At 42.1% G+C, this 26538-nt stretch overlaps 1 protein-coding gene across 2 annotated transcripts; it reads right to left on the bottom strand.

Annotated features, from left to right (window-relative positions):
• cwc27 (CWC27 spliceosome associated cyclophilin) lies at positions 1-26394 on the bottom strand. Of its 2 annotated transcripts, XR_005078170.1 has the most exons (15): positions 26184-26394; positions 25817-25913; positions 24453-24565; positions 24197-24340; positions 23752-23850; positions 23575-23678; positions 23000-23069; positions 22811-22890; positions 22673-22709; positions 22406-22584; positions 11777-11880; positions 4592-4701; positions 4392-4495; positions 2489-3471; positions 367-502 (listed from the first exon to the last, which is right to left on the bottom strand). XR_005078170.1 is itself a non-coding variant. In XM_037117483.1 (14 exons), the coding sequence occupies exons 1-14, from the start codon at positions 26223-26225 to the stop codon at positions 340-342; spliced, it is 1446 nt and encodes a 481-aa protein (XP_036973378.1). In that variant the 5' UTR covers positions 26226-26393; the 3' UTR covers positions 1-339. The 2 variants fall into 2 exon arrangements, 1 of the variants encoding a protein (XP_036973378.1); XM_037117483.1 differs by lacking the exon at positions 2489-3471 and having other exon boundaries at positions 1-502; positions 26184-26393.
• Between the last annotated feature and the right edge of the window lie 144 nt (positions 26395-26538).

Consider the following 26538-nt stretch of genomic DNA (forward strand, 5'->3'; position numbering starts at 1 on the left):
GACTGTTAACAAATGTTCTTTATTTCTCTACCGCTCACAGTTAAGCTGAACAGAAACTGACAGAAAGGCGTAGAAAAGCTAGCAACACTACACATAATTAAATCATGACCTCACTCATTAACACGACCACGCTGAACCTGATGAGAGTCCAGGTGCAGCTGTTTCAAACGGAGAAGCCTGTCCATCACAGATTACAGGGATCTGAGCGCTCGGGTCAGCATCCTCGCTCCAGATGTTTTGGAGCCAGGAGCCGGTTCAAAGTCTGAGGTGGGTTTTGAAGTGGACAGGCAGGATGCGGTTTGACCAGTTCTTCAGGACCTGACCTCCGACCTCGCGACCTCACCTCTTGGCCTTCTTCTCCTTCAAGAGCTTCTTGCTCTCTTCTCTCCTCCGCTTGTTGACGGGGTTGCGCGGGTCGTAGATCTCGAAGGTGTCCTCGTCGTGCATGTTGGCATCCTTGACTTTTCTGCTTTGCTCATCAAACTGCAGAACGTGGGCCATCCTAAATCAGAAGGAGAGAGGCGCGGAGAGTTCAAAGAACAGCAGCTCAGGATCCACTAAATCACAGCCCTGCAGGACTTTTACTCAGAGGGTCGTCTGCTTCTGCTGCGAGCAGTTTGATTTCAATACGACTATCAAAAAAAATCTACGTGAACATTTCTTTCATTCTGATTGTTTCAGCTGAACTTCATCTATAGTTTCAAAAACAGATGAAAACAAAACCGGCAGATGAAGATGAACAAACGGAAACGAGTTCACAAAAACACAAAGAGATAAAAAATAAAACACTGTAGAAGACTCAACAATCAAATGTCTTTGTGGTGCGTTCAGGAACAGCTGGGAACAAATCCTACTGATTCTACCTTTAACTTTAATAGTCTTTGAATTCTATTAATATGACGTGAGCTTCAGTTAGCTTTGAGCACAAATGTCCTTCAGAGGGAGACTTTTTACTCTGATACTCTGAGTCCATGTCAGAGCCTGAACTCTGTTACTGTGCTGGAGGAAACAAGCTGGATCAGAACTTCTACTGTCACCAGAGTCTGTTTTCACGCCAGTATCTGAACTTCTCCTGGAGGACAGACTGTGACGGCTGAAATGATGCTGCTGAGCGTTTGTGATTCGACCAAAAGCTGTTAGCAGTGAAACCAAATCAATGAGCTGAAAGACGCTTCGATTTGGAATAAACCTCAAAATATTTCCAATACACACTGGTGTGACACTGGTGTTCACCTGTTTCAGTAAACAGAAGTGGTACATGTTCAGTTTTAAGCTTCACATTCTTCAACACTCCTGGTCCCCCGAGATCAGACGCTCATGTGTCTTTCATTTCCCGCGTCAGTTTCTCTTCCCGCAAAGACAGAGTGAAGAATGAGGACATTCCTCACAGGAGATATCAGCGTCTTCACAGGACAGGATCTATCTACGCTGTGTGAACGCTATCGGTAGAATCTAAACAACAGAGCAGGAGCGAGTAATCCATCGCGGGTGTCCATTTTTAGCCACGCTAGCGGCTGCTGTGTTTTCAGCTGACGATGTCTGAGAGGAGAATCGAATATCTGAAAATGTTGGATGTTGAGATGTGGAGGCAGAGCGTCACAGTCGCGCTCCGTGTTTTGTGGATTGTGAAACTTCGTAGGAGATCAAATTAAAATGTCTGGTCTGAATCTAAACTTCGGTCGCCTCGTTCTCTCAAACGGCCTCCCGTCAGGTTCTCTGAAGCCTCCCTGATGATCAGCAGGTCTTTATTATCTGCTGGTGAAGAAATATTTACATGACCTCGTGCTGTTTATGTCTGGGTGTGTGTGTGTGTGTGTGTGTGTGTGTGTGTGTGTGTGTGTACATCGAGCTCACGTGCAACCGGTGTGTGTTTCAAGCTACTCAATAAAGAAACTGCATATTCTCTGCTGTATATTTTAAAACATTCAGTGTTTGATGCCGTGTCTGCTGTGTGTAGCTTGTGGTATGTGTCTCTGGCGCGATGTGTTCGTGTGTCTCGGTGTGTGTGTGTGTGTGTGCACGTGTGTGTGTGCACGTGTGTGTGTGCACTCTGCACTCTCTCCAGTGTTCACTTGAAATCGGCAGGAGTTGTGACAGCTCATCTAGAATGTCATGGCTAGACTCTGGCAGACCCTGAGGACTCCTGCAGTGCGAGCGGGCCGCCTCTGATAATTTGTCTAGCAGTCTCGGTGATGACAGCCCGCCGGCCGTACGGCCTCAGAGTCCTGCAGCTCCGGGACGCGATGTGGAAACCCGGCGTTCAGGACTTATCAAAACCACTCTGTGCTGCCGTGATGCGAGGCTACAGAAGCCTTTCCTCAATTTATTTTTCTTGCTTTCTTTTTTTTTTTGTTGTTGCAGAAGTCGGGGGTGGGAGCTGAGGAGCACAGGAGGAGAGAGCAGCTTTGCATTGAGAGTGTGTGTGTTGGAGGAGGAGGAGGAGGGAGAGTCAGAATTTGTAGACACAGACACAGATGGAATAGTTTACCTCCTCTGGCCCAGACTTGACTTCCAATGTCTGACCTGTTGTAACCCACATTCTGTTCGCAGCGCTCCCAGAGTGGCACAGACTTCCCACTGGTGTTTTTCTAGGACTGCTATGCTACCGCCGCTGTCCCTCCCTCCTCGCCATACCTGGCGGGGGCGGCACAGTGAGGTGTCTACAGGCCGGGAGAGGCTCCAACAGCCCGCCAAGGCCTCTCTCAGAGTCACTGAGAACACACACACAAACACACACAGACCGACACACAACACACACACGGACTGCACTTCAAGGGGGCTTCTCGAGACTAATAGCAACTACAGATTTTGTTATTCTAAATCTCTCACACACAGACACTTTCTGCTCACATTCAAACACATGGTATTCATTTCAAACCTCCTCTGTGTAGTTAGGCTTTGAGATCTTTGGTGAAAAACAGAATATGAGAGGAAAACACAGCGTCAGGGCTGATTTCCTGATGGCCAATCTGGTGGCTGCGGGTTGAAATCCGAAAACTTGACACACAAACACACACAGAGACACACACACACACACACACACACACACACACACACACATGCATGCATGCGACTTGAACTTTGACACACATTCATCAGAACCTGAAGCGAGCTTTGGATCTGACAACGGTCAGTTTAATCATTCGGGGAACAAAGAATGATTTTCTGCCTCCTACTTTTACAATAAATGGTTTCTCTTACCGTCCAGTGTTCACCACCAGGGTATCAATAGGAACAACACAGCGGAGGCTAATGAAAAAAGCCTTTTCGTGCCAACTTGTCATGCTTCAACTTCACCGTCCACAAAACACAGCGTTTGCCAAACTGCTTCTTGAACTCTCCAGGAACACTCTGGACTCTGGTGCGCTCACATGCTGCTCACTGCTGCTGCTGATGTTCGCTACCGTGAACGGTGTCAGTGAGCGAGCGCTTCAACGGCACCGAACTTCAATCTGTCTCAGTGTTCCCTCTCTGTAATACAAGTGTGTCAGAAGATCCTGACAAAAATATTCTCTTGACGTTAAAATAATGCAGAAAAATGAACAAATGGTGGAGTGGAACAAAAAGCGTTAACAGAAACGTGGCAATGAATCTGAGCTGGTAAAGAAAAATTAAGAGAAACATTTGAGCAGTTAATGTTACGTCTCTTTCTATTTCTGTTCCGGTGCATCATACAAATTCGCGCATATTTAATTAGATCACATCATTTGTGCACTGACAGATAAAAAAATTCTGAAAACTTGCAATACAAAAAATAATTGTGATAACTTAAGTATTCAGCTGGGGAGGTTTCATGGTGATATCTATATGTTAAATATATGTATGTATGTATGTATGTATCTATATGTTTTTACAATCCATCTTTAAAGCTTTTTAAAGCTGTTTCCTCAAAATCCTTTTTTCAACAGACACACAAGCAAAAATCAGCAGCACTTACATACATTTTGGTGTCTGTAAATGTAAAGTAATAGAAACTCATTGCAGTTTCTCTCAGTGTTCTGAAGCTTTTCATAGAAGAGTTTGTTTCATTCACAGCTGATTTGTAGAATATTTTATTCCTAAAAACACGGAAAAAAAGTCTTTTTTTTTAAGGCTGTTGACTGTTTTTTTCTGAAACCTTTTACTCATATGTCAAAAAACTGAAACAGTGCATTTCTAATTAGATAACGCATCATTTGCATAATCAAAACCCAACAGAATAGTTACTGAGCTGCAAAAACAACCTCAACCTAACCCTAGCCATGAATCTGCACAGTCAGGATGGACTGAAGGGAGTCATGGCAGAAAGATTTAAATAATGTTTTGATTGCATGATGATGATCGATGAGCACACAACTGAGGAAACACAAAAAATCTGCGTATACGTCTTTGATGGTTTGAGGCTCACTGACCATCCTTTGTCGTCGTCCTCCTCCAGCTCCTCCACGTCCTCCTCCGGGGCCTCGGTGATGGCTGAAGACAACTTGGACTTGAATTGACTGAGGAGGGCCAGAGTCTACCAGGAGAACAGACACAGTTCAGATAGTATCCAGTACAAACTTTCTCCAGTCGGTCTCCGGATTGATTTGAACCACACATGCAGCTGTTTCACCTGAGCTTCTCTGGTCGAGCCCTTCTTCAGTTTTTGTTTCCGGAGCTCTTCGTACTTCTTCCGTCCCTCCAGATATTCAGCCACGGCCTCGTTGGACGGCTTTTTATCCTCTGCAGAGACAAGAAAGACGTCGCTACTGATCAGAAGTTACTCCTGAAGTCAGTAAATACTTCTTTAGCTCCTCAGGCAACATTTTAACCGAGTCTGAGACTGAACACACTCCACTGAAAGATTCTGTCGTCGCAGAACAGATGACGACAAATTTATCAGCTGTTTTGACATTTCACAACATTTTATTTCAACATCCTGCGTCCCAAATAACACGACAGACTTTGTTAAAATAAACAAAAATAAAAAACAGAAAACCTAAACAAAGATAAATAATAACTAATACATTCAGGATTGTGGATTAAAATGGAGGTAAAAGTTACCTCTTGTTATCAACATCCCGAGCACAAGGAAATTAAATCTTCCTCTTGAAAAACAACTGAATCGGGACATTGAGAAGTTCCCTGATGTTCTGAGTTGACAACATTCAGGTGGGGGAGGAAGAAATACGAGCGCTTCACATGCTTCCCGGCGATTTTGACGGATGAGGAGCTAAAAAATCGGGCAGAACACGATCAGAGAGAAAAGATAAAAGACGGTGAAGCTCGTCAAGCTGTGACAGTTTCTGCCGTACACGATCTGAGAACATGATAATAAGAGAGGTGAAGAGATGAGGCAACGCAGGGCAGCGCCTCTCATCTCACAGTGACAAGCTCTGCATGAATCCATACAGAGATATAGTGAAGCCGAGCCCCGGCCTACTAACCCCTCGCTTCATCTTTCTTACAGATGGCCTTCCCTTCCGGCAGCAACCTTAGACCCAAACCTTACATAATGGATCAATCCCGGGCAAGAAAAGACCCTCAGAATCCTCGACAGGGACACGCGAACATACCTGGACTTTCACACAAAAATCTTCACGACAGGTGAAAGAAAATATTTTGGGCGATTCTTAGATGACAGAAGACAGAACTTGACGAATTCTTGTGTCAGAGATTGATCACCGGGCCCTTCTTCTTTCAGAGCAGAGCAGGAAAAACACCCAAGTCTTGCTGTTTATCGTAGTTCAGATGTCTGTTCTGGACATTTTACCCACATTAGACAATATTTAATAGAACAGTCTGTAGTTCTGGTGAACAAATGTTAATGAGAAGAGAAACCAAATAATCAAACTCTCTTTGGTTTCATGACTCATTAAACTAAGTAAACAATCTGACAACACAGTTTAAACTGTTTTTTTACTTTGTTTATAAGTGGCGGACCCTGCCACCTTTAGGGTTAGGCCTGTTCTCGCAGCGGTCAAACGTGTGATTACATCGTCACATGATGCTTCCTCCGTAAGCCAACATGGTGAAAAAAGCGTCTGTGAAACAGTGGAGAAACTCTTTCGAGCGTCGTTTCAATGTCAGAATTTGAGTCATTCAGCCCAGTAACATGTGGAAAGTCTAGAAGATTAAAGATCTCGAGATTAAATCTTTTAATCCTGAGATCTTTAAGTTAGCTGGGTGCTAAACCAGCAGGGAACCTTTTTTTCCTCTGAAAGCAGCTTGTTTATATTAAAAATACATATTTCTGGGTTTGTATTATGACCTGATTCATATTTTAAATATAAAAATTCTGAGTTTGAATCACTTCTTCAAAACTACACAGTTCCTCTTTTAATTAAATAGCTTCATTTGTAGAACCAAGCATAACATAATATTTTTGTAAAACGTGAGTAATTAACTGGGAAAGTTTCATGATGATATCGATGAGTTTTAGTTTTTAAAGTTTTCACACTGGACACAGATTTTTGTCGGGAACAACTCGCATGGAAGTTTATAAAACTGGATTTCTGAGTTCTTCTTAACGCAGCACTCGGCTCGAGAACAGAATATCGAGTCATATGTCGTAATATCGTGATGTCAGGATATTATTTCTAGGCTGCACATCTCAGCCTGAACTGGGTTTCATTTCACTTGCCACTTTTTTTTCTTGCTCTCATCTTTATCAGTTCATTCATCTCCTGAACTGCTCTAACAAGTGAATTTCTCCAGTAAATAAATAAATTCTCATATTATCTCTTGAACAATTCAATGAAAGTAAAGATAACGATCGGGTGCAGCTCTGAGAGGAAAACACAAACGTCTAAACTGTAAACTCGACTCTCTGTGTGATCTGTGTGAGTCATGAAACAGAGAGAGTGAAGTCACAGCGCTGACGGCGACGCGGTGAAGAATTTCCACCTCTGCGGTGTGTGTGTGTGTGTGTGTGTGTGTGTGTGTGTGTGTGTGTGACGTGAACGAGAGGAGAGACAATCGGCGTGCTGACATCGTCGTCTCACACAGTTAACGTGCTTCTGTAAATCTCCGAGCGCAGACTGAGCTCACAGAGTGGCAGACAGTGAGCGCAGTCTGCTGGCTGCTGCTGCGCTGTCTTTCCACAACAAAATGTGATGTCACACACACACACACACACACACACACACACACACACACACACACACACACATGGCGAGACAGCATCACCTCGCCGGACAAACTGTGACAAATTCAGCTGCAGCAAATAAATGATGCAACAGAGAAAACACTGAAGTCCAGCGCTCGTCTCGTCTCGGAGAGAGCTGCGTTTCTGTTTATACGTTTTTTTTATTCGTGCAGCTGTTTATCACGAGCGAGTGACGTCTCTGAGGACCTGACTGTGAAAAGATAAACTGCTTACAAAGATCTACTAATATCCACTAATTTATAGACGGGGAGAATAATAAAACTCAAGACACCAGAGAGTCTTTAAGAAAGACACGGCAGACCTGAACGAGCCAGAGTTTCATCCGTCTGCACAGATTCTGGCACAAAAAAAAACATCTCGAGGGCAAAATATATGAATTTAGATAATTAACACATAAAAACAACTTTGACAGGCCAGATTTTAAACACGCCGTCTGTTATTCTGCTTGCATACGTATAAAGATTCGAAGCACTAACAAACACAGGTTTTATTATAAATACAAAGTCCACTTGTGTACGTCTTAATAAAACAGTTTAGTGCTGCCGTGAAGAAATTACCGTCAGAGTTCAGCCCGAGTGTCTCCAAAATGAAGACGAGTCTTTTTAAACTCAGCTGCTCTCGCTGAAAAATATCCTTAAACGTACAAAAGCTCAGATATTAAAGGAGCAGCCGGACGTTGTGAGAAACAAAAAGAGGGGTTGTAGATTTCCGCTCGAATAATAAAGACAAGGATTGTTCGTCAAGTTGAAATATAAAATGCAAGTGTTAGTTCTATCTCTTCCACATACTGGAAGATATTTCACTTATGTAACAGGCGGACGTCACTTTTTTTCTGTGTGTTGCGTTTATGAAATAGTTCACGTCAGGAGGAACGTAACGCTGCTCCCGCAGGACGTCTATCGTTTAAGAGAGCGGTGCAATTATTTCAGCTGTGAATACTAAACAAACACAGCCCTGGAAATCCGAGTGCCACAGTCTCCCCACATGGAGCTCTGCTCCGCTGCTGCAGGGCCAGAAACCTCTTTGTCTTGATTTATGAGACCAACAAGTGATCTCCTTCCATCGCTCCCCCCGGTCACCTCTCCTGCTCTGCCTCCCTGCTGCAGCCTGTGACATGCTGGATGCTGACTGATGATGCCCCCGAGGTCCTCCCACATGAGGAACACACATCACCTTCTCCAGCTGTTGTCACTAACTACTATCTTTGAGTTTGATGGCCTTTCTAACTACATTCCTCCCCTCTTCCCTGTCACCTGGGCTCGGGAGGGCTACAAATCAAGCCGCTGATGTTGTAGCAACCGAGAAGGCTGTTGTGGACGACAAACGCCTTCTTCTATAGGATAAAAGGTTCCTCTCCTCTGTTAAACAATCAAAGAAGAAGAAGAAGTCGAAGCAGCACGGCGCCGAGCTGTGAGGCAACATTACTGCTGATCATCAATCACCTGGAATCACCGCCTCGTGGTCGTCTTCCTCCACCAAGACGCAGTTTACATCCTCGTCCGTCCAGACTCATATACAGTCATTCATGTAGTGGAGACTTGGAGGGATTGAAAGCACTCGCGTGTATAAATCCAGTGAATAATCTCCAGTTACAAACACGCCGTCTTCACTTAGAGATTTTTATTATTTTTTTTAATCACATGAAGCTCAAAAACAGCAGAACTGATCAGCTGGTGGTCGACTACAAGGCCTCACATATGGACGCTGCTGCAAAGAAGCTGCAAAATCTACAACCTGGAAGTTTCACACAGAACATCTTTATAATCAGCACAGTCACCGAGTCAGGAACCGACCAAAAGTATGAAATACGACCACAATCGCTCTGCTCGTTCGAATAAAGGCAAGAAAAGTGTTTTTGCAGAGCGTGATGATGATGTCACGGTGAGGTCGACCTTTGACCTTTTGGATATAACGTGTCATCATTCTATCCTGTTAGACATTTAAGTTGTTGTGATTATCGTATGAATTGAAAGGATTCAGTTGTATAAAACTCCACCACCTCTCCTCCTCCTCCAAACTTCAAACTTCATCGAACACATCGCGCTCACCTTCGCTCCACCACAATCTCCGTACGTGGTGATATTTTGGTCGCCACAGTAAAACAGAGTTCTGCTGAACAACTGAAGTATCCGGAGATTTTAAAACCTGAGAAAACAAAAACATAATACGGCTCCCTGCAGTTTCTCCCATGTAATCAAAGGCTCCTGAGGTCCGAGACAAACTGATTGGGAAAGACGTTATTTGCACCCTCTCACGCTTTAAACTCAGCAGCTACAGTGAAGATTTGCGATTAATAATTGGTGTAAATAACATTATTTCAAATTCAAATACTTCAAATTGGGATCTTTTCAGTCTGCAGCTACTTCTGGGTGAGCAGGTTAATGTTCCTTTACAGCACGGATGCCCAAACTTCATCAGCAGTCGGGTCAAAACTTAAACTAAAAGTTAGTCCACGGGCCAGAGGTAAAGCACCTACTGTTTGGTACTGTGAAATGTGAAATAGTTCTAGTTTCATGCCCACTGTGATCAGATTCTTCTTTTCTAGAAAACAAGTGGCCTAGTTTGAACCTCATGGTGGGCCAACTGAGGCAACGCCAACCATCAATCTTCAACGCAGAGAACAAAGATGAAGTTAATCAACTCGGTCGAAAAAAAAACAAAACTATTGACCAGACGAAACAACATGCTAATCTTGATCGCAGGTAATTGGCGTTTCAAATATCACTCTGCTGCAACGTTTCTTCAAAGTCAACAGTTTGCATCAGGCACCAGTGTAACGAAACACCGAGAGCACACAGACATAACCTGTATAATATCTACGTGGGATAAAGACCGCTGCCACATCATTTTGGGCGGGTGTTGAATGGACAGTGGTTTCAGAATGGCTCTCTTATTTTTGGCTCTGGTGCGCGACGGTCATGCCAAGAAAGAGAAAACCAGACTACAGGAATAATTTATGTGATGAAAACTGAAGTGATGATACTTCAAAAAAAGGTAAAAACAGAAGTTTATTCCCCATCTCCAGCCTCTGCATTGTTAAGATTTGCTGATTTGCTTTGTTTTATGTGATAGTCAACACAGGATCTTTTGGGGTTTTGGACGGTTGGTCACACAGTTTGGAGATGAATCAATGTTATCTGCATTAAGCTCAAGCCTACGTTGCGTGCAGCCCCACTGACCAGTTTGAGAAGATTATGAGTGGAATGAGACCAGAGGTCGACCTCCACAAAGAGGTCAGAGCAGAACCAGGGGAATGATTTAAGCTTTAAAGGACGTGAGTGTCAGTGTGTGTGTGTGTGTGTGTGTGTGTGTGTGTGTGTGTGTGTGTGTGTGTGTGTGCTGCCTCTCCAGTGGGATGAGATAAAACGAGCCCTCACCACAGTGTTCCTCTGTGGCCGAGCTGAGCCTCAAGATTTACAGCATCTGAGCAGACATCCGTCTCCCCTGCAGTGGCCGTTGGCCCATGACATCTAAGAATTCCATCTAATGGAATTAACTTTTGCTTCCAACACAGAGATGTAATGAGGAACTCTTAAAAGAAACTCCTGCCTCTGGCTAAGCTGCCCGAGACGCACAAAACAAAAGGTCCCTGCCTGGCAGAGTTTAAATACCTTGTAAGATAATGGAGGAGCTTAGGCTAGCTGCCACTCGGTGTAACAATGCAAGGCTGTTACTGACTCAACACTTGAGTTTATAACTGGATCTATTAAGAGAAGGCCCCTTTCTGCCTTTTATGTTTATAGAAACAGCTTAGCTCTATGCAGATATCTCTAAGAGCAACACATTAAATCAGACCCAACAGAATCTTAGTTAATCCTCGTATTAAAGTACAATGTCAGGATTGTATTTTTTGCTCTTTCACCCAAAATCTTGAACCAATCAGCTGCAAGTCAGGAGTGGGCTGAGTGTTTAAAACAGCAAAACCATCAGTGTTTGTGGAGACAAAAACAATGTTTGAGCAACAAAAGCCCATCGTGGTTTTTTCTTTAGTAAATTTTGGCTGGTGATAATCCCACGGTTAGGCCGGTCCCTGCAGAACCCCCCGCGAACTGTTTTGTTTGGTTGCACAAGAATATAAACACAACCTCGGGCTAACCTCTGCGCCGGAGCGGTTTTTGGTAATTTCCACAAAATGTGTTTCAGCATTCAGCAAAAAAAAAAAAAAAAAAAAAAAAAAATCCAAAGATTGACGGCATTATGACAGACTGCAGTGCGGTGAGGACCCGAGGAGATCTTGGGGGGGCAGACTCGCCTCGGCCAGAGCTGCAAACTAACAAACACACAAAGGGTTTGATGTGCAACTGTGGCGGCCACTCAACAATTTGCACCCACGCAATTTTCTGTGAGCTTTAACACAAAAATGCAGACCCTTGGGGAGGAGAAAAAAAAAAAAAAATAGACGTCTGCAACTAATTGACAAAATCAGAGGGTTGCCTTGTCTTAGCGTCCATTAGCAGAGAATGTAGCACGGACCACCCTCCAAGAGACTTTGTTCACACTTAGGGCTGTGTGGTGAGAGAGTCCTGCGTCAAACATCCTTAAAATGCACCTCGTTGTGGTCCATGGACAATAGATTATGTACCACCAATAAATTCACAGTATAATAACAGTAATACACATTCATCAGGGGAATGAAATATGCTCACATACCCTCCTTGACTTCATCCACAGCAGGTTTTAAACTCTCTTCTTTCCTTTGCTTTATGGCCTGTAGTTCCTTCTTCAGCTGCCGCGCCTCTTTCCGCAATTCATCACTGCGAGGGGAGAAACGAGGTAGAAGAATTTAAACTCAACATATATAACCGTTACAAAGGATTACACCTGTAACAGACGAGAACGATGGCAGAGCAACAGGTTCACAGACAAAAAGCCAGTCATGACGAATGTGTGGAGAAAAGTTTAAGCAGACGCTCGGCTCCGCTGGCTCCTGCTGCAGAATAAACATATACATCATCGACAAAAAAATTAAATCATACGCTGAATGTTCTCCACCAACAAACATCAATTGTTCTGAGACGTTAATCCGCTCAGAATGTAAAGCTCGTGGCTAATGGTGTGGGTATATAAGACAAACATTAAACACTCCGAAAAGGTCAGGATGAAGAATGTACATTAAAAGCTTTTGTTGCTCCAGTAAATTTGATGGAGACTTCATAAAGTAATTGTTCTCCCCTGGACGGCAGCAGGAGGAGGGTCGAGTCTGAGCAGACCCGGGTGAGAAACATGTGAGTGTGGTCCTTGTGAAGTGACTTTCATTTAATCGGTTTAGTTTTCATTTCAAGTCAAGACCAGTATGTTCAAAGTCAAGTCCTAAATCAAGACCAGCAAGTTCAAACCAATCCCTAAGTCAAGACCTGAATCAAGTCCTTCGTAGAGACCAGCAAGTTCCAAGTCAAATCATACGTCAAGACCAGCAAGTCTTAAATCAAGACCAGCAAGTCCTTCACAAAATTCAGTGCCTCTGATGTTGGAGTCAAAAGTCGCAGGTCTTTCTCATCTCGTCAGGTCTGAAGCCATCAGATTCATTATTTCAGTCTGAGTTGAGTTGAGTTATATGATGAAGCTTGTGTACACAGTGAATGTGAATTTTAAATCAGAGCACAACATCCTGGGCGACAGCCAGGTGACATTATTCCATGTTGTGTTCGGTAAACCACATAAAACGTCCTGCAACAGATGAAATACACAACCGTCGAATGCTGCTTGTTGCCCAAGTAATGAAAAACTTTTATATTTCCTTCCTCAAGTGGCACAATATTAAGTGTTACAGGCACAACTCATGTCCAACAGCCCTTATAAAACCTTTAACTGGACGACAGCAGCAGGCCAAGACACATCTTTTCTTCCTCCACTCGAGGTAGCGTCCTTTCTGGCAAGCGGCCCGAAGCCGAGCTCATGCTTGAAGTCCAATGCTGATTATTGTTCCCTTTCACATGATTGAGACTGCTGCCAGTTGCGGAGCAGATATGTTATGTTAGGAAATGATAATATTTTAGTACTGCCTGACAGCTCTGTTTTTGTCCCATTCTCTTGCGGAGCCACAAAGCACAGGTAAGCTGCACAGTCTGGGCCCCTGGCCTAGAAACATGTGAGGCATCTCCAGACCAAACAATGGCTGCCTTTGTTTCTTACATCTGCTTCTCCCGACTGACATTCATTTATATCCTTTTCTTCCCTTTTATCTGGAACTTGCATTCCCCTGTTTTAACTTTCCAACACTCGTGCTACCTTTGTTTAATTCTCTGACATCGTCTGCGGCAAAGCATCGAGGCATCAAACTGAGTGATATTTTAACTTTAAGTGCCCTGGCAGATATTAATGACTGCGGCTGACTTGATGTGATGCCTCTTCCTCGTTAGCTTCCCCGCTGCTCCTGCTCCTGAGGATACACATGAGGAATCAGTCAGACATACAGTTGTTAGTCGGTTTTTTTTTTTCCTGAAGAAAAAATGTTGCAGCTGAATCCAGACCGGGCTGCCAAGACCAGAGCTGGTTGGCAGAGTCAGACTTGGCCTGCGTGAGGAAGTCGCCTGCTCAGCTCTGTCTCGGAGCAATGACAACAAACCTCTTTTCTCAGACACACCATTTATAAACAGTATGGTAATGATCCTCAGATGTGTCAGACCAGAGGTGAGCAACATAATGTATCACTTCAGGGACTGTAGCTGCCATTCACAATGTCACATAACAGGTGAACGCCTTCGAAATTTGGTAGAATTCACATAATTTTTTGGGCTAAAACACCTTGATGTAAGACGGCATACTGACACACATCAAAGGTAAATATATGAGGTTTAACTGAGGCTTAACATGTTTAATTACCACAGTTATTAAAATAAAGTATGTAAAGTCAGTGATTGTCTACGTAGGAAGAGTTACTTTTTAGTCTTTAAAGTGTATAACAGCCAGCGCCTTGTTATCGGAAGGTCGCTGGTTCGATTCCTCTGGTCTGCATGTTGAAGTGTCCTTGGGCAAGATACCAAACTCAAAACTGCTCCTGATTCGCTGATCGGCACCATCAGTGTATGAATGTATGTACGAATTACTGGAAGCTGCTTTGAACAAAAGAGTCTGATAAATGTCCTAAACTGTAAATGTCATATCGATCCTGATACCAAAACTCTTTCTTCTTGAATATTGCTGGTATTAAGTGTAAGTGTGAGGTCACAATCAATGAATCAGGAGTCAATCAGTGAATCTGGATCCGTACGTGGCTCCATCACATCCTTTCTGACAACACCAGTCCACAGTGTGTGTGTCTAAAACACTGGATCCTACACTTCCCATCATGCAACTTTTTGGTAAAGATTTGTAGTTTCCAAAGCTCATAGTCTCCAGGGTTGTTTTCTCAGACCTGAATAAACCACAGGCGATAATATACAACTGTTTTCACAGGCTTTATAGCGCACCTCATGACTAGTAAACTGATCTGTATGTGTAAAACTGCCCCTCTACGTCAGCTCTCTGCAGCGGGGCCAGAAACCTGCTGTCTGAATTACTGTCGCGTCCGTGGAAAATGCTGCAAAATTATGTAATGAGACAAAATTCATGCGAGCAAAGACAAAGACGAACTTTGGACAGAAGTAGATATCGAACTGGATTACTGTGCACAAACTACCACAACTGTTTATCCTGATAGCTGATGACAGTTCCATCTGTCATCAGGGATCACCTCGTGTTTTTGTTGTTCGATGCATCATTTTGTCCAGTTGACTTTGGTGGGTTTCAGTAAAGTTAATCGAGTCAACAGGGTTTTCCCTTAAATCATTATGACCATTTCCTGATCCATAGCTTGTCGTCAGTCCAGAACAGAGTTTTTCAGTTTTAAAAATGAATCTTTATGGTTTATCTCCTTGAGCTTTTGCAAAATTTCCTCCTCATTCATTGGGAAAAATCAAACATGATGTTGGGAGTTAGACCCCTGAGTCTTTCACAAACCTGGAGAAAAACACACTGATCAAACATGATGCAAGACTTCTTCTTCCACAGCGTCCAGCCTCTTCTCCCGAGAGGTGAAGCTTCATGCATACATCCTACAGTGACAAACGCTCAGTGATCATTTTTTCTGCCTGCCTTGACACGCCGCCATTCGGAAAACAAGAGACGTATCCAAGGCAACAGCCAAACAATCGGCTCCACAGCCGCGGTGCCAATAAAAGAGAAAGAGGCCAGAGAGGACAGGAAAAGCCCTGACAACACCTGTTAAGACACACCTTGGGGCTCAGCAAATTCCTCCCGAGACCCTGACATCACAGCACTACAAATTATTTTGTTTCTGCACACTCAGGAACAATGTGAGAACCAACTTTCTCTTACCAGAAAACATAAATCACAATCTGTCGGATTATATTCAGAGAATTTTTTAAGCTTTTGTTTGAGGCTGATAAATGATCAATATCTTAGATTTTAAGAAATCTTATAACGACAAATTGGCCAGTAATCATTTTAATAATAAGGAACACACTTAGCAGGACTGTAATGAACTGTACTTTTAAGTATGGGGCAAAATGTATACATTTACTGATATGTGTGATAAACTAAGTTATGGCTCTAATTCAAGTATGTTCATCGTATTGATAATTAATCGATTGTTGCGTACTTTTAAAGCAAGACTGCACATTATTTACTGCTGTTCTCAGACAAATAACACAAGTTTGTTCGTTTTTTGTCAAATAATTACTCTACTAAATGCTACAATCACATAAACACAAGTATAATATCCATTACGAATGTTCCTCAGACTGAAAAGGCTAACTGATGCTACGATGATAATACCTTGATTTTACCGAGGTGTGTAATAACACGATACTTGCTGGTACTGAGTTACCATATTGCATAAACTATTTGAATTTTGCAGGTACACAGGTAGACAGAGAGGCAGCCTGTGTAATAATTTCAAACAGGCTGAAAGAAAAAGTTAGATGAGCTAATTAGAGCCTGCATCAGCCACAGATACTGGATCTTTATCTTTTAGTTGTGATAGCGTTTGTTTTATTCGTTGCTGTTGGGATGTTGAGGAATTTTCTACAAACAACAACAACAAAAAAAAAGCTTCTTAAATCACTCAGCAACCAGAGCTTTAAGTTTATCATCCAGAAGGAGACTCGGCTGGTCATTTAAAACAAACATCAGTCCAAGCAAACACATTAGTCATTAGCTGCCAGATAAACAGGCCGTAAAGGGGAAACGCTGACACATAATGAATCCTTTCTGTGAATCTCGTCTCGTCTTAGTGGCCTGCGTCTGCCAGCTACTGTCACTCTTTCAGAAAAGTCAGAAACAGTGAAACCCAGAGAGCTGTGGATGATTAACTTTTCATAAAGAAAGCATATGAAGTGATTGGCAGGAGACCAAGAAGCTCTCTCATGATTCAGAACCTTGCATTTAATACTCCAGTGTCTGGCAGGAGTCTGAGGCTGACACAGGAATTCGACAACCTTAAAAATAGTACGGCGATGACTGTATGGTTCATCAAAAATTCAATCGTTTTCCAAAATGTACAAGCAGGCGTGCTTTGCCTTTTTTGGATTTCTCTGGATTCTCATTTTTCCAGCCGTCAAGAAATGTAATAACTGATAAAGTCAAACTGTTTAAAGTTAGAAAACAGCCGCAGCGTGATCACAAGTGTATATTTAAAAGAAAAATTTAACACCCAAGTCTTATTTCGAGTAAGTACACCACAGGGATGGCAGCAGCAGCTTCTCCCTGCTACGGTGGACTCAAACCAGTCTAACGACTGAGCAAGTGATGTGGATGAATGTGCTAGAATAACAAGATGGCTGGGTGAACTCCCCTCAGGGGGCACTCCATGGCTTGGTCAAAAGCCAAGGAGAACTGTGAGCTGGAGTGGAGGAATCCAACCTCAACACAGGAATTTGCATGACTTTGCAGAGCGATCTGGACCAACACATTACCCACGCAGTGGACCAAGGTTCCTCTTTTAGAGCGGCTTATCTGCCTCGCAATTATCGACCCGATCCTCCGTCCTTCTGTTAGTGAGCCGTGATGGAAGAGAGTGTTTTCTGTTATCATTTATACCGCTCGCTTTTGGTTAAGAATTTTTGGATTCCTCTAGAAGGGTTTGGGAGAAAAACACACAGCAAACGTGCACATTTCCAAATGTTGACGTTGATCACAGTCCAAGTTGTGTTCTGCTGCTTTTTTATTCATTTTCAAAAAAAAAGTCTTAACCCCCTCGTCCGAGACATGCATCGCTGTCTGGAACTGTTTCCAGCGAGCGAATGCCCCATATGGGGTAGACATGCTACAGTGGGCCAGAGATGTGTAAACCTGGCAGTTCCAAAACATACACAATCCCGCTGCCAAGAACTGGATTATCTCAAGCAGTTTTCTGCACAAAAGCAGCGCTGAATGCTTTCTTGATCTCTGCAACCTTTCCCTGCGAACGCGTTGGGTTATGACCGATGACAAGAGACAGGTGCAGCCAATTAATCGAGAGTGACGCACCGTCCGGGGGAACGGCCACTCGGGCAGGATAATTAGTGTCTGATGTCCCATTTAGGTTCCACTGTCCTCAAGGCGAGAAGGATTATTTCTTAAACAGCAACGCGGCAGAAAGACAAAATTCAGAAACAATAAATAGCATGAAGAACTGTAACGATCACTCACTTAAATCGATTGACAAAAGATTCATACACCGTTTTAATCACTTTCCCATCAGTTTCATTATATAGTTTAAATGATTAAACGAGAAAACAATCAGCAGGCTCAAATATATAATGAATATAATCAGGACACAGAGCACGATCAGAGAGTGTTACAGGTCTTTGAAACCAACGTGGTCGCCCTAAAAAAATAAAACATATTTTTGTATTTCCGATTTAAAATCTGTTGATTGCATCCATACTTTCCGAGAAGGATCCCAACAACCAATGCGAGAGGAATCCTGGAGCAGCTGACGGTGCTGCTAAACAACGGCAAACACTGCAACATTATAACGTTAGCTAGCACACTAATGTTGACAGAAACTTAAAATCTCACCTCCAGCTTTCACTAAACACCTCACTAGGTCCAGACTTGTTTAACCTTCTGCTTTTACTCCAGCAAGTTGTTTACGTCTGCTTCCCCATGAGATCAGGTGAACCACGAAGCCAGAGCGTTGAGGACACGCCCCCTGCAGCTGCACATAGCTGTTTGCCATCTACTAAAAATGTGTTTATGTTTCCAAACTGCACCAAATTCAACCCTGCACTTCCTCAGGTCCTCAACAACAAACCTGCCGAGTGTGAAGTAGATCAGAGAAACGGTTCTCAAGATACACAAGTAACAGACAGACAGATTCCTCGCTTTAAAGTTCGTTTTTCAGATTTTTTTCCACACCGGATGATGAAACTGCAGATTAACTAATAATGAAAAATAATCCAGTAATTTACTGACATACTCTGAATGTGATCATCTTGACAGCACCTTGATTTTTAAAGCCTCTCTGGGTTCATAGTGTAACACAGCGTATATAAGTCTGAGATAACAAGTGATATAAATAACAGGAAGTGCAGCGGTGTCATTATCTCGAGCCTGCACTAACTGAAAAGCGATTAGCAGAGACAGCAGAGGGAGCCAGGCCCTGCTGGCAGAAGCAGCTCACACTGTGTCCCACAGCCATATGGAAGCGTTTTGCTTCCCCAGTCATGCCCCGTCGGGTTTAACAAAAGTGGCGACTACCACATACACTGCTTTTGGGACTTCATTCAGTGGTGTCTTTTTATAAAGCAGCACCCCTCCTTAAAGAGGCCTACTTCAGACACGGCAAAAACCAGACTTGATCAATAGCAACATAAAAGAAGTGTCAAACTGTGAGCACAAACCAGCATTACCATCAAAACATCACAGCAAGTCGAGACAAACGCAGGATAAACAGGATCTGTTTTGATCGATCGTGACTCTTCTCTCGGTTCAGGTACAGTGCGCCATTATTTGGCAACTTGCTCATGAATGTGAACAAGTCCAAGCATTTTGCAATCATGGAATATTGCAGTGGAATATCATCTGGCAGCTGGAGAGCAGCGTAAGATACTTCTGACCTGATGTAAAAACTATTTTGGTTTCAGGGAGACTCCGAATTTCAAGGTTGTCTCAGCAGCCTTGACTTTGAGGAAAAAAAAAGAAAAAAAAAGATACAATCAGCTTTGTAAATCCTCCCCCAACCGAGGCCCGAGTGCACTGCAGAGACCGGAGGACTGTCCTCCACACATATCACACACTGTACAGGGTGATTACAGGTTTTTAAAGATATAATACGAAAACATTTCTGCATTAAAATGTCTAAGAATGAGAAGGAGTTGTGTTCTTACATTATCCCAAATGTTTCCAACAATGTTTGAACCAGAGAAATCAACTTAAGTTTAACTGACAACAAGCAATGAGCAATATTGCCAATAAAATGTCATTTAAGAGAACTAAAAACAAAATAACTTTTAATATAGAACAATTATTCGAACACCCTTCAGTGGGAGACACTACAGAGGAATACTTGTTAATTACATCAAGACAATTATCAAGATGAGACATCAGGTTTATTTCAGCTGTTAACTTTGATGATAATATATAATTCTTACTAATTAGCCTACTATTCTCATTTTCAAATTCATTATCGTTTTATCATGAAACAACTTTTTGTTTTCATGACAATTATCTCGTCTGCTCTCATTGGTCAGCTCGCACACGGCAACAACAGAGCAACTGTGCTAAATTAATTCTTATGAGCCAAACTAGCTGCTGGGCATAAATCATGCAAATGTGTGACACTGTGATGTAGTGTGATGTCACAAAGTGAAGGAATTAAAGGCGGGACTACTGACGAGGCGTTTCAGGAGCAGTGTTTTCTGTGGGAGAGACGAGCTTCTGTTGGTTTGGACTTTAATCTTTTTAACTTTCAGGACCTTTTATATGCACGAGAACATTCATAACACAATGACAGAAAGGAAGGAACAAAAAAGCATAATGTGTCTCCTTTAAATGGCCGTGTGGATGAAACACCAGCATTTTTCAAGAAGTACATTCAAACTCTCAAGACTTCGTACTAACCCTGTGTTGATCTGAAAGAACAAACTAAAGTCCTGCATTAGTTAAAGTCAATGAGACAGAACTGAGAAAAGTGGCTGCTTTGACATCCTCTCTCCTTTTTTCCCAGGTGACTAGATACCAGTTGGTGTTCGTCCTCGCGCTCAGAGCAGCTCAAAGCTCAAAGCAAAGCAACAGTGGGAGAGCAGAGCTCACCCTGCAACAATGCCCCCTTTGTCCCGGACTAACACTGTACCTACCAGCCTGCTCTTTGATTCCCTGCCAAGACAAACCACTGTGTTGGGTTACAGTTCTTGTAGCAAAACAATCTGCGCTTGTGTTTAATATACTACAGTCTGCCTGCATTGGGCTGGCTGTCAGTCAGGGCACACACACACACACACACACACACACACACACACACACACACACACACACACACACACACACACACACACACACACACACTGACTGGGGCCCACACTCCTTATCCCATTAGCACTAATGAGAGAAGGGTATGTTGATTATGTGTGTTGAGGGCTACCTGTTAGGAGGATATGGAGGAGAGATAACTGTCTGACGTGAGAGAGAGATGAAAGATAAACCACTCTCTCCGCTCTCCTCGGCTCGTTTTCACAATAACGTTGTCTCACGCACCATCACCTTCCACTCTCACCTTCACGTTGGCTCGGACAGACGCACTGTTTGCTTCGACGGCGGCGCGGTAAGTAATTTGGTTTGAGAGCCAACATTCCTGTTTTCAAATAGCAGGTCCACTGATGTTGGTCCAGTGAGCTACAAACTGAGACGTGTGTGTGTTTTGTGTGTAGAAACAGAGCCGGAGGAGATGTTGATGACGAAGATGTGAAGAGCATGAAATCATGCTGTCAAGATTTCTAAAGTGCTGTTCATTGTTAGGTTGTTTTACTCCCAGGAACTGTTTTAAAAGACCTTTAAGCCTTTCTTCAGCCAGACAGATACAATATTAAGGAGTAAATATTCCAATATTGATATATCGGCTGATATACTCAAACGATATGTAACAGACGCTGGATATTTTACAGTTAAACTATCAACTTCACCATTAATGAGATAATGCTAAATTACATCAGTTGTACCAGACACACACGCAGGTCATGCTCTCGTCTAAAGACCTGGACACATTATTATTATTCAGCTGTTTTCACGCATCACTTTTGTGTCCAGCTATGTCACTGCAATGGCGGCTGTTTCTGAACGTTTCTTCATCCTTTGACTTTTATGCTTGTCTGCTAGTAAACAGAAAAATGTGCTATATTTGAGTGATGCACATGTTTTGAATTACAGGCTGAAATGACCGTCAGTCTGTACATCTTCGCATCAAACTGCTTCTGAGGTCGAACCGCGAGCTCATCAGAGACAAAACTGCTGTGGAGAGACTCACTTACTGCCGAGAGGCGGTAATTAAAGCGCGTCAATGATTGTTCTTAGTGTGTCTGAGTCCTAACAGGGTCTGAATATGACATGAATCAAACTAATTTCTCCTAAATCTGTTTTTGTGGTTGTAATATTTCCAGATTGACTCCGTGTGGAGCTGAAACAATTAACGGATCGACTGGTAACGATTTTGATGATTGATTAATCCTTCAAGTCATTTTTCAAGCGAGAAAACCAAACGTTTCCAGATTCAAGCTGCGTCATTACGACAGAGTCCGGAACATTTTGGGATATTTCTGGATTGTTAGTGAAACAAAATACATTTGAGAAGATGATGTGATATGAATAAATAATTAAATAACTGTGCTTTAATCAACTGTTGCTGTCGGTTTGTTTGATCATTTCTGTCATATTTGAATCTAACGCGCTTTTTATAAACTTTGTATTTGTTCAGGAAGCTAAACTTACCATTATTTATTGATGTGATTATTACTGTAACTAATGTTAATATACTCTTCATGCTGGTAATGCTCATTAAATTAAAACTGCTCCTCTCTCTGGGGATTTTAATACACTCTGCTCTGTCAGAAAAATAAAAGTTGAGGTCGAGTCTCATCGGACTTTAGTGGTTCGTCACTTCTTTGTATTCCTCAGTTCAACAGCTCCCCCACCAGGTCGCTACTTCATATTACAAGAGAAACACCGACTTCATGATCCTGCTGAAGCTGCATGTGGCAAGAATCCAGCCGACTACTCATCAAACAAAGCTGCCGTCTGTTGGAGATGTCTCATATTTAGAGAGCGTCTCAGACTGACGGTTGTGTTGGAATCATTCAGTCATACCTGCGGCTCGACTTCTTTCCTCGCTCGTCTTCGTCGAGATCCGTCGTTTTCTCTGCTCCTTTGTCTTTCTGCAACTTCTTACTGATGAGCTCTCTCATCTTCTCTCTCTTCTCTGGGTCGGGCTCTTCGTCTGTATCCGCGTCGTCGTTGTCGACATCACCCTCAACCTCATCGTCCGACTGGAAGAACCAAATAAAACGTACAATCAGAGAAAAGCGGCTTTGATTCAGACGTCTGTTTTTCATTTTCACAGCACGTCTGACTCACCTCAGCTGTTTCTCCTGATGCCCCCTTCTTCTTTTTCCTTTTAAAAGTAGGATACTGGTTAATGTTGGACAGGGAGAAGGATCGTGTTCAGTGGAGAATTGTTGAATTATTGTGTTGTTTTTATTAAACTCTACGTACTTATCAACTGCGGGGACGGAGCTCAGTCTGGGATCATCTTTCAGAAGGTCGTGGCTGCTTTTGCTTTTTCCCTTAAATGTCTAAAGAACAGAAATATGAAACTGTTTTTGTTTTATTCACATTTTGCAACATTTTCCATTTCCCTATTTGTTGTCTTGTCTGACAGTGAATAGACGGAGACATCAGTACCTGGCTGACTTGATTCATCATCTCCTCTTCCTCCTCAGCTTCCTCTCCAAACGACAACAGACTGAAGTTCCTACAACAATCAGCACAGTGTTGTTATTAAATCATCAAACAATGACACTCACACTGAAAACACATTAAGCTGTGGAGCAATTAAAAATGAGTTTATCTCAGCAACCCAATGAGGCTGCAGATGACTCTTAGCGAAAGTCAGGATGACCGACCCTGATGAAGCCATGAGTTGAAACTCATTTTATATTCTGCAACTGTTGACTTTTTTTCCCTTTCCATGCACTTGGAAGAAATTGAAGTTGTGCCAGAAACCTCTGCTCTGCTTCTTGAATTAAAACCTTTTTAATGGGAATCATATGAAGAATCTTGGATGATTAGCGAAGCTGATTTAAAGAATCACATGAAATATGTTGATGGATATTTGCAACAAAGTTTCCCCTCAGTTTTGGGGTCAGAATGCTTGTTATAGAACATGATGTTATAAAGTTTACATGGAGCAATAAAAGACCTGCAAAAACCTTCCAGAGTTACAGTCAGAAAGATGAAGGAGACGTGTGAGGACTCACTTCGTGGCCTTCGACTGGGACTTCTTTCCCTCCTCTTTATCTTTTTCCTTTTTGGCTTTCTTGAGTTCACGCGGTATGATGTCATCGAAAGGAGAATGAAGCACCTGAAGGAGCGAAAAATGTTCCTTTCGCATCACAAGTTGTAAAGCAAGTAATGAAAGTAGAAGGAGAAAGTACCTCAGTTGTTCTGATCTTGTGGGCATTCAAAGGTCTTTCATCATCGTCACATTCAACTTCTGCCAATCTGAGCATGTTGTAAACTGTGTCACCTGTCACCTGCGATGAGATTGTTGAAAAGAACAAAACAAACACAGTCAGAAACACTTTGGGTTCATTGATGCAGGCTGACAACTCCACACTGCTCTCAGGTGCAGCGATGACTCAGACATGGTATATGTGTGTTGATTTATACACAGAGGGAAAGACAAATAGAAATATTAAAAATACATATATATATGTGCATCATATGTCAATACTCCTGTTTCTGTCTGTGAATGTGAGTTCATCCCAGTATACTGACATCCTCCACCCTGAATCAAAAGAATCTCCCAGATAGTAAAGTCTCATGTCAGACAGCATCTCCTGGTCTGGACAGACCTGAACACACAGAAGAAATATTCACCTTCCCGAATATGGTGTGTTTATTGTTGAGTTCATCTGCTCGTCCCAAAGTGAAGAAGAACTGACTGCCGTTATCGTGCGGCCCGGCGTTTGCCATGGCAACCAAACCTCTCCGATTGAAGCGCAGTCTGGAGTGAAACTCATCCTGAAAGACACAGAAAGACGATGATCTCTTTATTCTTCCTGCTTAAAAATGTTGTTAGTGTTAACATTTAATATGCAGAATGATTAAATAAGAAGCATAGAAGGAGTCTGACCTTGAATGGCCGGCCGTAGACGGATTCTCCACCTGTTCCCGTCCCGGTGGGATCTCCTCCCTGAACAATGAACTCACGCACCACTCGGTGAAATATGGTGCCGTCATAGTAACCTAGCGGAGAGAAATGTTGGACAATAAGTTCATTGACTGCTGAACAACTTCCAAGGAGTTTCCTGGAAATAACTGCAAATTGGGAGTAATTACAAAGAAAACAGAGACGGTATTAAGTTGGTAGACATCCAACAATTTAACTGCAATTCATTGTTGGTATTTCAGTTGGTGCGCAGCTGCTCATTTGTCTGCAGGCGAGCATTAAAGTCAACATTAGAGGATATTAAAGCATCTAATAATTCATTGATTAATTAATACTGAATTTCAAATGTAGGATTTCTTTTAACAACATTATTTTCCCCATAATTAATACCAAATTACATGTTATTATATTACTAAAATTATCAGTTAATTCCAGGAAATTCATGGATCCGTAAAATAAAGAATTACTGACAATAAATGCCAAAAGTGAAGTAGCCAATGCTGGTTTGGGAAAAAGAAGAGAATCCATTAATTTCTTCCATATTACATTTTTATGTAATGAGATTAATGGATGGACAATCAAACCAGGGATGTGATCAGCTACAATCTTGGGCTTGTTCAGAGAATTATTAGGAAATAAAATACAAATGTGCTAGCTTGCCATCTCAAGTGTGTAACCAAAACTGTGGTGTAATGAAATAGAATATTTTAGCATTAAGTACTGATCCATATTTTACAACAAAGCGTTGTTTAAATAAAATTAACGATGTCCCAACTGTTGCACCCTCACATCTATGTGACAAATACATATTTTAGTGTAAATGATAGAATATAATATAGAGGATAATTTGGTAATGCATTAATTCAAACTGCTAATAATAATATCTGATAATTAAAATTAAAGGGCAAAACCAGAAAACTTATGGTTGATTTAAATCAACATCTGTTATGATTATTTTAAGCATGTCGTGTTTCAAAGTGGTGAGTAGAGGCAGACTTCCACATAAATCTCAACATGGATGTACAAAATAGTTCTTCAACTAGGATCTTTTTTCACTGTTGATTATTTTCTCAAATAATCAATCAATTTGTTTGGTCTATAAAATGTCAGAATATGATGAAAAATGTGCACAGAGGAGAAAGAAACCAGAAAATATTCACAGTTAACAAGCTGGAAACAATATTTTTTTCTGCTTTTCTTAAAAAATTAACCAAAACCCATTTCTTGATTATCAAAAACAGTAAGAGAATAATTTAACAGCTGACAGTTGGTGGATTTTGTTGCAGCTCTGGTACAACACCTGAGGTTTGTGTTCATCAGGTCTTTACCTTCCATGCACAGCTGCACAAAGTTCCTGCATGCTTTTGGAGCCTCCTTGGACCACAACTCAATGTCAATGTCACCTGCTGAGGTCTTCAACAGCACCTGAGAAGAAAAGGTCAGAAAGCACAACATTAAACTATAAATTAGAAACATATTTTCACATCTATCCAGAAAGGAGACCACAGTGTTCTCCAACCCAAACATTTGGTTTGACGCAGTCAGCGTTAGCTACAGGACGTAAAATGACTGTCATCAGTGATTTTATCATAATTTCATCATTTTAACTCATTAAGGTTATAAACTCTGAAAGCAGAGGAGACTTATTTTAAGAAGGATGAAGTGGAAGTTAAAAATGCAGAAAGTCTCGCTCACCTTTCCATTTGTTGGCGGCTCCTGAATGTAAATGTTACTCATTCTGCCGTTTCGTTCGTTGCAGAAACAAAAATTTGTGTTTTAAACCGTCTGGGAATTAAAAACATTAATCAGTAGATAACGTGTGTTTAATTGTTTTTGCTTTACAACTGACAAAATCGTACTTCGGTATCTGCAGCCATCTTGGCAATACATGTGAGCGTGTTTACTTCCGAGCAGGTCGGGGGGGTGGAGCCCTCAATAAAAACGTTGTTTATTTATGTATTTAACTCATTAGTAACATTTGACTGAACTCATTTGTTTGATTAGTAAGTCATTTAATTTCATGATTATTAACCTGTAAACGTGCTGATGA

Source organism: Acanthopagrus latus, chromosome 12, assembly GCF_904848185.1.
Source record: "Acanthopagrus latus isolate v.2019 chromosome 12, fAcaLat1.1, whole genome shotgun sequence".
In the NCBI taxonomy this organism is placed as follows: Eukaryota; Metazoa; Chordata; class Actinopteri; order Spariformes; family Sparidae; genus Acanthopagrus; species Acanthopagrus latus.